The sequence below is a fragment of the Oncorhynchus masou genome, chromosome 18 (assembly GCF_036934945.1).
Source record: "Oncorhynchus masou masou isolate Uvic2021 chromosome 18, UVic_Omas_1.1, whole genome shotgun sequence".
Classification (NCBI taxonomy): Eukaryota; Metazoa; Chordata; class Actinopteri; order Salmoniformes; family Salmonidae; genus Oncorhynchus; species Oncorhynchus masou.
This window is the reverse complement of record NC_088229.1, coordinates 28,613,061-28,626,940: the sequence shown is the minus strand read 5'-3', so window position 1 is coordinate 28,626,940 and position 13,880 is coordinate 28,613,061. Positions and strand designations below refer to the sequence as shown.

Here is a 13,880-nt window from a genome sequence, read left to right as displayed (position 1 = left end):
ATTCTTTTTTTTAATTCACTGCATCATACATTCATGTATTTTATTTAGGATAGCAAGGTACCTCAGATTGGTAGAAGACATTTACAGAAGCTCAAGGAACTGGGTGGTTTAGCTCTACCAAATTTTCAGACATACTATTGGGCTGCACATTTCAGAGCCCCTTTGTACTGGCTGCAGGCTGATCCAACTGGCCCTAGACCACTCTGGGTCCAGATGGAGTCTGAATCGTGTAAACCTGCTACACTTTCTTTTGTGTTGTGCTCGTCTCTCCCAGTGTCCCTAGGCAAAAGGTGTGTCAACCCAATTGTAAAGCAGTCCCTTAAAATTTGGAATCAGTTCCGTTTAGCCTGTAGACTCCAAGCCTTTTCTCTATCAATCAGAACATTTTATTTCCTCCATCTCTGAATGATGGGGCTTTTTCCATCTGGCACTCACGAGGCCTCTCCTCACTAGCCCAATTATTATTTGATGATACATTTGCCTCTTTTGCTCAGCTACAGGAAAAGTTCAACCTCTCCCAATCCCACTTTTTCCGCCATCTCCAGACTAGGAACTTTGTCAGAGCTAACACACTTGAATTTCCCCATAGGCCTGCAAATACAGCTACAGAGAGCATCTTAGAACTGAACAAGCTTCCCAGGGGCGCAATTTCAGATGTATATAAAATCATTCATGACTTACAGAACCCTTCTTTGGTGCCTGTAAAGACTTGATGGGAAAAGGGTTTGGGGGAGAAACTTGGGGAAGACACCTGGGAATCTGTGCTGCACAGGGTGCATTCATCCTCTTTTAGCACTAGACACAGCCTCATTCAATTCAAGGTGGTTCACCGTATCCACTGGTCCGGGGCCAAACTTGGAAGAATATTCTCTGGTTTTGATCCTACCTGTGTCAGATGTCAAACGGAACCAGCCACACGGTTGCACATATGTTTTGGGGATGTCATAAACTGTCAGGTTTCTGGGAATTCATATTTAAAATGTTTCTCTGATATATATGGACACTGTTATAGATCAGTCTCCCCTCACAGCCATTTTTGGTGTACTGCCAATAGGTACCCCCCTATCAAGAATCCACTGTTGCTTAGACAACTCTTTTAGCTAGACGGCTAACACTACAGAACTAGAAGATGGCAGCTCCCCCATCTTATAAATATTGGGTGAGAGATGTGTTGTGCTCTCTGAAACTAGAAAAAATGTCAATTCAATACACGTGGGAACCCCAAACTGTTTTATGAGGCCTGGGCTCCATTCCGGACTTACTTTAAACAGTCCATCCTCTGATGGCATTCATATTAAAACAAATATAAGTCTGTATTTGACTCCTCTGTGACTTAAGGGTTGGATGAGCATTTCTTTGTTTTTCTTATTAATAGTTTACTTTTAAAGCATTGTAAACTTTTTTTTTTTTGGTCCACTGGATGGTCAGTCTGTGGCCATGACTGTCTGTGAGTGGTTGCATTTCTCCACCTCTATCCCTTGACTGTTTACAGGAATAATAGTGAGGTGTTTGCTCTGTCTCTGTACTACAGATCACCTTTTAACCTTTGTAGCCTTCTGCCCGGTGTGTTTAACTTGTCTAAAGTAGTGTCTTTAAAACCAATTTTTTTTCTTCACTTTTTTTCTAGTTGAGCATATTATTTATATTGTTTTGTGTTGTCTTGTGTGTAACGTGCACACGTAGCCTACATATCAATACATACACAAACTATCTAGGTCAAATAGGGGAGAGGCGTTGCGCGGTGTGTTTTATTAAAAAATGTACACCAGGTTTGCTGTTAATTTGAGCAATATAAGATGGAACGGAATTCCATGCAATAATGGCTCTATATAATACTGTACGCTTCCTTGAATTTGTTCTGGATTTGGGGACTGTGAAAAGACCCCTGATGGTATGTCTATGCAAACTATTTGAGTTTCAACACACTGTTTCTTATAAAAAGAAGTGATGCAGTCAGTCTCTCCATAATTCTTAGCCAAGAGAGACTGGCATGCATTGCATGTATATCAGCCCTGTCATTACTTTGCCCTAAGTCATTACTCGGCACAATGGGTACAATTGATGGTATTGATCTATAAACGCACGCTCCACAGTTGAACTTGTTGACTTGTGCCAAAGTGGCAGCTGCTAAGGGAGCAGTGGCAGACCAGACGATTGAGGCCAAGGCAGCACTGGGCCACACTGGGTGAGTAGTATTGGTTGGTACAGTATGTGCCTCCCTGCAGAAAAAAACAGCATAGGCCAGCCTAAATTTCAAGCTGGTCTGTCCAACATGGCCTAGTGTAGAGGTCGACTGATTAATCGGAATGGACGATTAAGTCGGGCCGATTTCAAGTTTTCATAACAATCAGAAATCTGTATTTTTGGACAGCGATTTGGCAGATTTTCTCAATATTTTTTTTATACCTTTATTTAACTAGGCAAGTCAGTTAAGAACACATTCTTATTTTCAATGATGGCCTAGGAACGGCGGGTTAACTGCCTCATTCAGGGGCAGAACGACAGATTTTTACCTTGGTAGCTCGGGGGATTCAATCTTGCAAGCTTACAGTTAACTAGTCCAATGCTCTAACTACCTGATTACATTGCACTCCACTGCCTCTTAAGCAAATGCAGTAAGCCAAGGCAAGTTGCTAGCTAGCATTAAACTTATCTTATAAAAAACAATAAATCAATCAATCATAATCACTAGTTAACTACACATGGTTGATGATATTACTAGTTTATCTAGCATGTCCTGCATTGCATATAATCGATGCGGTGCGTATCGTTGCTCCAATGTGTACCTAACCATAAACATCAAAGCCTTTCTTAAAATTAATACACAGAAGTATATATTTTTAAACCTGCATATTCAGCTAGGTTAGCAGGCAATATTAACCAGGTGAAATTGTGTCACTTCTCTTGCGTTCATTGCACGCAGAGTCAGTGTTTTACGTAATTATGACATAACATTGAAGGTTGTGCAATATAACAAGAATATTTAGACTTATGGATGCCACCCGTTACATAAAATAGGGAACGGTTCTGTATTTCACTGAAAATGATAGTTTCCGGATTCGACCATATTAATGATCTACGGTTTGTATTTCTGTGTGTTATGTTATAATGAAGTCTATGATTTGATAGAGCAGTCTGACTGAGCGATGGTAGACACCAGCAGTCTCGTAAGCATTCATTCAAACAGCACTTTCGTGCGTTTGCCAGCAGCTGTTTATGACTTCAAGCCTATCAACTCCCGAGATTAGGCTGGTGTAACCGATGTGAAATGGCTAGCTAGTTAGCGGTGTGTGCACTAATAGCGTTTCAAAAGTCACTCGCTCTGAGAATTGGACTAGTTGTTCCCCTTGCTCTGCATGGGTAACGCTGCTTCGAGGGTGGCTGTTGTCGTTGTGTTCCTGGTTCGAGCCCAGATAGGAGCGAGGAGAGGGATGGAAGCTATACTGTTACACTGGCAATACTAAAGTGCCCATAAGAACATCCAATAGTCAAAGGTTAATGAAATACAAATGGTAGAGAGAGAAATAGTCCTATAATTCCTACAATAACTACAACCTAAAACTTCTTACCTGGGAATATTGAAGATTCATGTTAAAAGGAACCACCAGCTTTCATATGTTCTCATGTTCTGAGCAAGGTACTGAAACGTTAGCTTTCTTACATGGCACAGCTGACATCTGCACTTTTACTTTCTTCTTGCATTATTGCGGCGGCAGGGTAGCCTAGTGGTTAGAGCGTTGGACTAGTAACCGAAAGGTTGCGGGTTCATATCCCCGAGCTGACAAGGTACAAATCTGTCGTTCTGTCCCTGAACAGGCAGTTAACCCACTGTTCCTAGGCCATCATTGAAAATAAGAATTTGTTCTTAAACTGACTTGCCTAGTTAAATAAAAGGTAAAAATTTTAAAAGATTCAACCAAATTGAACATGTTTCATTATTTATTTGAGGCTAAATTGATTTTATTGATGTATTATATTAAGTTAAAATAAGTGTTCATTCAGTATTGTTGTAATTGTCATTATTACAAATATATATATTTTTTAATTGGCCGATTAATTAGTATGTGCTTTTTTTTGGGTCCTCCAATAATCGGTATCGGCATTGAAAAATCATAATCCGTCAACCTCTAGTCAAGTGGGTTACGCTGACGATGCTGGTGACAAAGTTGGTCTAGCTCAGGGATGGGCAACAGACCCTTTGTAGGCCTGTGGATCAATTTCCACAAAAATACAAATAAAACACCCCATTGGGTTCTCTCCACTTACTGTTGAGACTTCAAATTGCACATTGTATTCTGTTGTGCATCAAACATTTTTTTCTTGTTATGTCAGTCACTGACAGTCAATCAAGCAGCCCACGTCAGCATTTCTTTTTTTTAGCTTGGTAAGTTAGTCTAGCTAGTCAGCTAAACTTGTAGTAATCGTGGTCTAATTAGTCACTCACTCAGATATGGTATATGTTAAACTGCAAAAATTTATTTTCACCCTATGGTAAAATGCCTAGAATTGTGCAGAAAAACTGCACAATGGAGGGTGTAGATATAGCTGCTTATAGGCACAGCTTACTTATTTAAAGGTTGATTATGTGTGCATTTGTTTCATTCTGCTGGAGTTGACATCAAAGCAACTATAAATTGTTGCAAATCATATACAAATATTGAACGCATTTAATGAGACAATTAAAAGATGTGCAACATGAAAACATTGTCCCAATTACATAGTGTAATTTAATGGCAGTCCCTAACCAGCCCTAGAGACAAGCTATTACTAACCAATGTCAAACCAACTTTACCATGTTGGCACATCAGCCAACTGAAGACAATTGGCAAATGAAGTTGGATTGCTGGCTGAAGGAGAGGATCTGGTAAAATATGGTACGTTGCTAATATCATCTAGGTAGCTAATACCTTTGCAGAAAATTAGCCTATCCATGGCAAAATGCTGTTTTTTGGTGGGGGGGGGGGGGGTCAAAATAGGGCTTGGGTTGTGGACATGGAGGGGGTGTCTGTGTCTGTGGGAATGGTCACTGGTGCGAGGCCCTCCTGTTTGCCGAAGTGAAAATCAATGGGGGTCCCATGCCATTACAAAAATATCCCCAAATACATAATTTTGCGCAGACCTGTGCACACTGTGGACCTGTGAGCACTGTGATAGAAGTGCTTTAGATTCATCTTTAGAAACACTGTCATAAAAGTTGGTCTAATTTACTCGAAAGTCTAATTGTGGCAACAACAAAAACATTTTGGCTGGAAGATGTTTAGTTATTATTATTTTTGTTTTTTTAACTACCTGCCCCAGTAACTGGTGGACCAAAAATATAGTTTCAGGCCCTATATACAGTGCATTCGGGAAGTATTCAGAGCCCTTGACCTTCCACATTTTGTTACTTTACAGTCTTATTCTAAAATTATTCCCCTCAATCTACAAACAGTATCCCATAATGACAAAGCAAAAACATGTTTGCAAGCTTTGCACAACTGTATTTGAGGAGTTTATTTCATTCTTCTCTGCAGGTCCTCTCCAAGTTGTAGAAACATCTTCAAGGATGATCAATGGAAACAGGATGCACCTGAGATCAACTTTGAGTCTCATAGCAAAAGGGTCTGAATAGTTATCTAAATTAGGTATGTTTTTTATTTTTAATACATTTGCTAAAATTTCTAAAAAAACATTTTGGTTTTGTCATTATGGGTATTGTGTGTAGATTGATGAGGAATTGTTTTTATTTAATCCATTTTAGAATAAGTCTGTAACTTTACAAAATGTGGAAAAAGTCCAGGGTCTGAAAAGTTTCCGTATGCAATGTAGGTCCATTATCTTTTCTACACACTTTACATCTGGTTTTAGTCATTTACACTGAAAATATTAACAAAAAACAGCACACCCGAGACTTTTGTATGCAGGAAAACACTGGATTGTAAATATCTGACTGCTACCACGATAGTAATATGTACAACACCAAAAGCATGTAAATAAGCCAACAAAGTGAAATAAAATATGGAACTGTAGATGAAAATGTTCAATATATCTTTCGTTTTGGAACAAAGCAGCTAGTAGCTAGCTGACAGCAAAGGTGTTGGCTAGAGACAAAGTCCAAGAGCTTGCAGGGATTTGTCTACTTTGTTGCCAATTAGCATTTTCAAATCAGTAAAAAGAGCCAAATATATTGATGAATAAGATTGGAATCATTTCCGTGTTTGACCGCTAGGTTTTATGACAACACAAGTAATCTATAGCTGGCCCTGCTCATTCCTGAGCTTAAAATGATGATCTTTTGCTCAGGACAAGAGCATTTCCTGGCAGAAACATCGAAATGAATAATATGGAAAATTATAAAAACATATCTTATCCCTTATAAAATTCACCTGAAGCTATTTTTTTAGATCAAATAATACAAATGAAATATCCTTGCCAGACAAGGATTGTCCTAACTTTCATGAATCCCTGAAATGTATATGGCATTACAGATAAGTGTGCAAGTACTATTCAGGGCTCGACATTAACGCTTGTCCTCTTGTCCGGGACAATTAAAAAATATATTTGTCTGACTAGAAAAATTGATTTAATTTCTCTGAATAGACAAGTAAAAAATAAAAATAATCTCAACTCAAACAATAACTCTGATCAGAATTGAATAAAGTTGGAATAATATTAAAATCTATTTTTCATATTCATAAATTTAAAAAAGCCTACAAATCAAAGTGTAGGTGATCGGCTACAGCCTCATGTCCAAACCGATGCGGACATGAAACGCCAGAAAATGTTGCCAAACTTTAATGACTTAATTAGGCACCCCCACCCCCAGGCTAAACGCCAGTCATGTATGTCAAATATATTAAGGATAATTGTTCCCCGCTAATTGCATTGTGCACATTGTTTGAGCTTATATTATGAAGAAGTAAAACTAGATCAATGTTTTAAGCTAAACGTCTGATCTGCTGCATCAGCTTCATTGCTTCTAAAAACATTTTAATGCGCAGTGATATAAATTCTGGATCAGTCATCCCAGAGTCAGTTTTGAATCAGACATTTTTTATTGTCCCAGGGATGACGGCACACCTTTCATTTCAAGCCCTGGAGGGAATTATTTTATAAAGACAAAAGTATTTGGTTGTAACTGTAATGTTACAATACTTTAGAGGCTACCAAGAGGGGCCAACCATCCTCCAGCAGAGCCTTAAAGCGGCAGTGTTATAACCTACATTTTTGTGTGATTCTCTAATGGTAAAAAAGATAGTAATGCATTTATTTTGTGTCATACATGGATGTAAAAATGGTGTTAAAGAAGTATTTTTTTAAATGTAGGATAAGTGACTTGGGTAAAAAATAAAAAAATAATTCTGTCCTACTTGTCCAAAGGACAAGTGGCTAAAAATTGTAGTCAAGCCCGGCTACTGATTTGACAAAGCAATATCCATCATGTTGACACAGTCCACCATCTATGACATGCAACAATCAGCTGCATTGACAATCAGTAGTGTGGATTTAATTGTGTGTGCAGTAAGATGAATTGCAGTACCTCCTGGAAGCCGTTGTACTGCTCGCAGTTGGGGCAGTCCCAGCAGTTTCTGTTTCCATATGGAACCACTGAGTCCTGGTTGCAGAACCAGCAATTCACATTGACATGTGTGGGTTTCTTTCTGTATAGGGAAGAGAAGTGTTTTACTTTAGATACACTGTCTAAAGGTGATATTGCTGATCCAGGTAAAGAGCTTGATGCAGCGTTGTGGACTCGAGTCACAAATTTTATGACTTGAGACTCAACTTGATAGAAATTAAAATGGCTTGGAGCCTCAAGACTCGGCCCTCGGCTTGAGACTGATTACTTTAAATTCTGATTACTTTAAGTTCTCAGTGCATTACTCTCCACTCAGCCAGAGACAGTAGACGCAGCACCGTCCTTGCAAAAAAAAAAAAAGAGTTCGCTAGTGAAACGCACACTCGGCCCTCTGATTGGAGAGAGGTTGGGTAAGCTTGCAAACAGACTGCCGATTTGCTGTACAGCTATAAAATTGGGTGCAGCGCAAACGTCAAATTGTAGGGCGAGAGGATGGCCATAAATAGGAAGCTCCACAAAAAAAAAACTGGTGATCAATAATATGAATTGTTTATTTTGCAAACTCAACAGCAATGGAGCACCAAGCAACAACTACTGGCGTAGGCCTACTGGTCATTTAGCAGGCTGTCAAAATTGTTGAAATGTATACATTTACTTATGAAGATTGCATTTGGAATCTGTTCAAATTAATTACTGTAGGCGTATCTCTCCACTTGTGATCGCCAAACTCCCGTCAGTGGAGGAGAGTGCTTTGTTCTCTTGTTGAAATGTTTGATGTTGCTTTCACACATTTAAATGCATGTAGCAAATCTATAATTGCTGGGGTTTCATCATTCCATCCACATAGCTTTTATTGCAACACTTAGACATTTGATTCATACCATACATTTTAATTTAGTCCTACCATTTCTTACCCTCTGAGTGGGAGCAATGTTTATTACGCACATGAACGTTCGCAAGACTCATGGAGGTAGAAGTTCTGTTTATTTAACTCAATGTGTGGTTTTCTTTGTTCATATATCCCAGGGTGTTGGAGTTCTGTGTCCTAGGTCTGTCATTCAGCTTGTGCATTATAGGAGTGCACGTGCCTCACTGCACATAGAAATAGGCACTGAGTCAGTAGGTTCAATAAGATGAATTATTGTTCCATGTGTGAACGGTGATGAAATATAATTAAGTCTGATTAAGACGAATGTACCAATGATGGGGAATTGCCTTTTACATTGTAGAACCAGTTTATCGGTTGTAATTGCCAAGTGGGTAATTGTATGATCCTAGGAGGGGCCAAATGCTGTATGTACCTGTTTGAGCTTCTGTTAGACATTCAATTTGGTTTCAAGGGGAAGCTGTGCAGTCTTACCCTCCTCTACCTATGTCCGTTCAGATAGGACAGGTTAAGCCTCATACACAGGCTATTTCACCATTGGATCACCAAGACCTGTAAATAAATCTACTCTGAGCACATCAACCTGCCTTGTCTTCTGCTGATTTCATGCCCTTATGACTGCTACAAGGTCCCTATTTTACAATGACAATCAAAATATATGTTATAGACAAAATAAGAAAAAGGGCTGCCTGGTAGCCTCAATACAAATACAAAGATTTGCAATGACAAGTTCAACTACATGTATAGATTTTTTTTTTACTAGACTTGAGACTTGCTCTTAGAATGCATGACTTGGACTTCACCCATTATACTTGTGACTAGACTTGAGACTCTTGACCTTGTTACTTGCGACTTCAATAATCGTGACTTGGTACCACCTCTGGCTAGATGGAACATGGTTTCGCAGAAACACATCATAGGATAGTCATGCAAAAGTGTGACTTGATTGTAAAACTAAATAGCTAACTATATCTGCAAACAGCATGGTTTAGGCTAGTCCAATTAATCAGGCCATAATACACAATTAATTGGTATATACAGCCTGAAACGAATGCCTGCAAAATCGTGTAAATGTTCCTTACAAGCAAGAATGTTGAATGAAATTACATTTAAATTTACTCTACCAATTGTCTATGCGGTACCAAAATGTGAGACAATTTGCTCACCAATACTAGCTATTGAACCAAACATGCAATGACAATGGTAAATTCTGAATAAGGGGAGGATGATAAAACATCCACATCTTTCTTTTTTAATTTTAGATTGAAATCCAAATAAATAAATCTCCTTGTCATGGCATTCTTGGTTCAATAGAAAACTGAATATGCAATATAAAACGTTCTAACTATTTAACCAAACATGCCACGAAACACACTTTATTCAGATTTCAATCTTAAAATTGTGGATTGTTTTCCAACCTCCCGATTCAGAATATACCATTTTCATGGCATGCTTGGTTCAATAGCTAGTATTGGTGAGCAAATGTCGAAAATTGAGACCGCATAGACAACCAGTAGAGTATGTTAAGTTTGAGTGTAATTGTATGAAACCTTCAGAATATACGTTTGAGGCTGTAGATTTTCACGTGGCACAGTGAACTGAACATGACTTTAATCATATATTATAGCTAGGAAAATATATACACATATCATTGTAAAGAAAACATTATTGCATAAACCAATGGCATGTAAATTAACATGGGAAAAATATCCACATAGTAATTAGGTTGTATTCAAAAAAACAAAAAAAGTTGCTCCGCTCATTAGTTATTTCACTCCAGCGAGAACAGAGCTGAGAGACCGTCGTAGCAGCAATTAGCCGATGAAGGAATTAGCAGTTAGGTAAATGCAAAGGAGCAACATGGCAAGCCAGAACTAGAAGACGCACCAGTATCATTCAGGTCTGCCGCCTGGGAACATTTCGGTTTCCCTGTAAACTAGAACGGGGATTGCCAACATGTGGTGGATAAAATTTCCACAATATGTAGGCTCTGTTCATTGCCGATAGACTATTCGAGTGGCAATACGAGTAACATGACTACTCATTTGCGCAGACATCACCCCAAAGTGCCAATTGGTGGGACTACGCGAAAAAAGTGAAACAGCAACCACCTCTCCCCACAGCCTTCAAGCAACAATATGCGGCTGACTACGGTAGGGCTATCAAAAAATCAGCGCAGGGATAGCAAAATTCATAGCGGCAAATACAAGACCTTTCTCTGTAGTAGAATGCGGGGTTCAGAAATATGTTTAAACATGTTTAAAATAAAGAACTTGACTCTGGGTTTGCGCCCAAACTCTGCCGCAGCCGGCCGGGACCGGGAGGTCCGTGGGGCGATGCACAATTGGCCTAGCGTCGTCCGGGTTAGGCCGGTAGGGATATCCTTGTCTCATCGTGCACCAGCGACTCCTATGGCGGGCTGGGCGAGGTGTGCATTAACCAAGGTAGTCCGGTGCATGGGGTTTCCTCCGACACATTGGTGCGGCTGGCTTCCGGGTTGGAGGTGCGCTGTGTTAAAGAAGCAGTGCGGCTTGGTTGGGTTTCGGAGGACGCATGGTTTTCGACCTTAGTCTCTCCCGAGCCCGTACGGGAGTTGTAGAGATGAGACAAGATAGTAATTACTAACAATTGGATACCACGAAATTGGGGAGAAAAGGGGGTCAAATTAAAATAAATGTTTTTTAAAAATAAAGAACTTGAGAGCGAGTTGTCAAAACCGCTGTCTGTTTCGCTACCAGACAGTTGGACTACTTGATCTACAGAGTGCTACCTTACTGTAACGGCTCATTTCATTACGGCAGAGTGGGAGATAAAAAGCCATGTCCTTCAAACACGTCCCCTTGAGTGTAGTCACACCAGTGTAAACTTGGAGGAAGGGCTAAGGGAAGTAGTTGCAGTGTGGAAGTTGGAGGGATAATTTAACAATTCCTGTGACCACTGACAACGCTAGAAATAGTGTAAATGCAGTTGCACTAGCTGGATTGGGGCCACAGATAGGATGCTTTGCTCACGTAATTAATCAAGCATCTCAAAAAGAAATGTCAGTGAATCCAATCTCTCGCCTCCTAGCAAAGATCAGGAAGGTGGTATATCCTTCTTTCATAAAAGCACAACTGCTGAACATGTTTTCAAGACAAAACAGGAGATGCTGGAGCTGCCAAACCACAAACTAATCCAAGATGTCCCTACTAGATGGAATTTAAGCCATGACATGGCTGAGAGATACCTTCAGCAGAAAGTTGGTGTATTCTACACTGACTGATCAAGCTGTGAGGAAGAATGTCAACAATAGTGACTGTCTGAAAATGACATAAGACAAGCAGAGGAAGTTATCAAAGTGTGCAAACCTCTCAAAACAGTCACAACACATATGCACAGAGCATTCCATCAGTTTCCATGGTCCTGCCTATGAAAAACAATGATTCTGAAATCAATGGTGACATCTGATGAAGATGAACCCGCAGTAAGGGATGTCAAGACTGCTATCAGAGTTAACCTGGAGCCTAGATATGCTGACCCTGATGTCCAAGACTTCTTACACAAGAGCACTGCTTTGGACCCCGGGTTCAAGTCACTGCTGCACCAGGATGCTGCTGCTCGTCTGAGTCTACAATGAACTCACAGCAGAGATTGTGACCAATATACAACAGGTATTGTATTTATTTTGTTCATGTGACATTTATTATTTTTATTAATTAGTGATCTAAAAATGATAAAGTAATAATTGCAATTGTCATAATAGTATCTGATATATTTCTAACAAATCATATTTTTAAAGCCAATTCAGAGATTGCAATTTTCATCTAATTTAATTCTGCAAGGTCAAGCCACAGATACCACAGGAGCCAACCCCTCTCCAGAGATGGCAGCTGACAGGGGTTCTCCTCCAGAAAAGAAGTCTACCATGGCTGAGCTTTTTGGGGATTGTTCCAGGAGGAGGGAGCCAAGGTCATAGAGGAGATGACCTCATACCAGGAAGTGGACTCTATTGCACTGGATGTTGATCCACTTACATGGTGGAAGACAAACGAGTTAATATATCCTCATGTTGCCATGTTAGCAAGGCGCTACCTGGCTGTGCCTGGGACCTCTGTGCGAGAGGGTATTCTCCACAGCGGCTGACATTGTCACAGCAAGCCGATCTGTGCTCAAAGCAGATCATGTGGATACCCTAATCTTAAAAGAAAACTTGAAAATCCGTTTTTTTTTCTTCTTCAATTAACCAGTCTCAAGTGGTCCTATTTGGTTTAAGGCACTGCAATGTGACTTAATGTTGAAACCGTAACGTTACCGAACAGTGACACCACTGTATCGTACCGAACCGTCCGTTTTGTGAACCGTTTCACCACTAGTAGATACCAATTGATTGTATTATAGACTAATTATATCAGACTAGGTTAAGGCTAGCGAACTACCGGGTGTGTTAAAATAAATAAAACGTGATACATTCGAGGCGGACATCCTGTAGCGTAATGTTACTACTAATCAAAGGCGCACGCGGGGGCCCACTCGCCATGGACAATGTTAGTTAGCTTGCAGCTATCTAGCTAGTTCATTACAGGTTGACAGACGGTTTGCAGGAATATTATTTGGTCATAGGATCTTATATTGATCGCTTTAGATGGCTGCAACTAATGTTAGTAGTGTATGATTACGTGTTAGTTGGCTCATTAGCTGCGTGAAATATGATACGCAAACATGGCAGACTAGCTAGTTAACTGCATACCTTGTTGCAATTTTGTAAATCAGAGCTCCCCCAGCCATAAAGACCGTTGCTCCGGCTCCTCCGTACATGAATTGAGGATATTCCAAGATCAGCTGGTTGAACGCCTCCATTTATTCCCAGTGTTTGGCAGTTATCTAAAACAGAAGTGTATGGCAGCTAGTGTTTATATTTCCAGACATGTATTGAGCATGCACGAGGCAAACTCCGAATTGATCTCTTTCAGAGAGGAAAGAGGCCCCGCCTCTTCTTCGTCTTCTTCGTCTTCTTTGGGATTGGCTTGGAGGATCAAATCCAACGTTAAAGGTGCATAAGCCGCCACCTACTGTACTGGAGTGTGAGGCCAGTCACTCTTCATCAGTCCTGTTCCTCTAAGAACGTGGAATAGAGCTCTAGACACCACTTTCCTCCCTCCACTACACCACCCAAACTCCAATCCCCACTAGCCTCTCTAACCCTTGCACACAATCTCTCCTTATCTACATCATATATTTTAAATAAAAATAAAACAGGAAGAACCAGTGACTGTTCTGGGATTCTTCCGGTGGCATTGAGGAGTACACCACATCAGTCACTGGCTTCATCAATAAGTTAATCAATGACGTTGTCCCCACAGTGACTGAAAAACAGCTTCTATCTCAAGGCCATTATACTGTTAAACAGCCACCACTAACATTGAGTGGCTGCTGCCAACACACTGACTCAACTCCAGC

General features: G+C 40.1%; 1 protein-coding gene across 2 annotated transcripts in view; it reads right to left on the bottom strand.

The window, feature by feature from the left end:
* The window catches only part of tmem201 (transmembrane protein 201), a 32,372-nt gene extending 18,984 nt beyond the window's left edge, over positions 1-13,388 (bottom strand). For both annotated transcript variants that reach the window (XM_064922870.1, XM_064922871.1), the window contains exons 1-2: positions 13,171-13,388; positions 7,520-7,640 (exon numbers count right to left, since the gene is read on the bottom strand). In XM_064922870.1, the coding sequence (XP_064778942.1) occupies positions 7,520-7,640; positions 13,171-13,280 (231 nt within the window). In that variant the 5' untranslated portion in view covers positions 13,281-13,388. The remainder of the gene's footprint in view (positions 1-7,519; positions 7,641-13,170) is intronic.
* Positions 13,389-13,880: the final 492 nt, after the last annotated feature.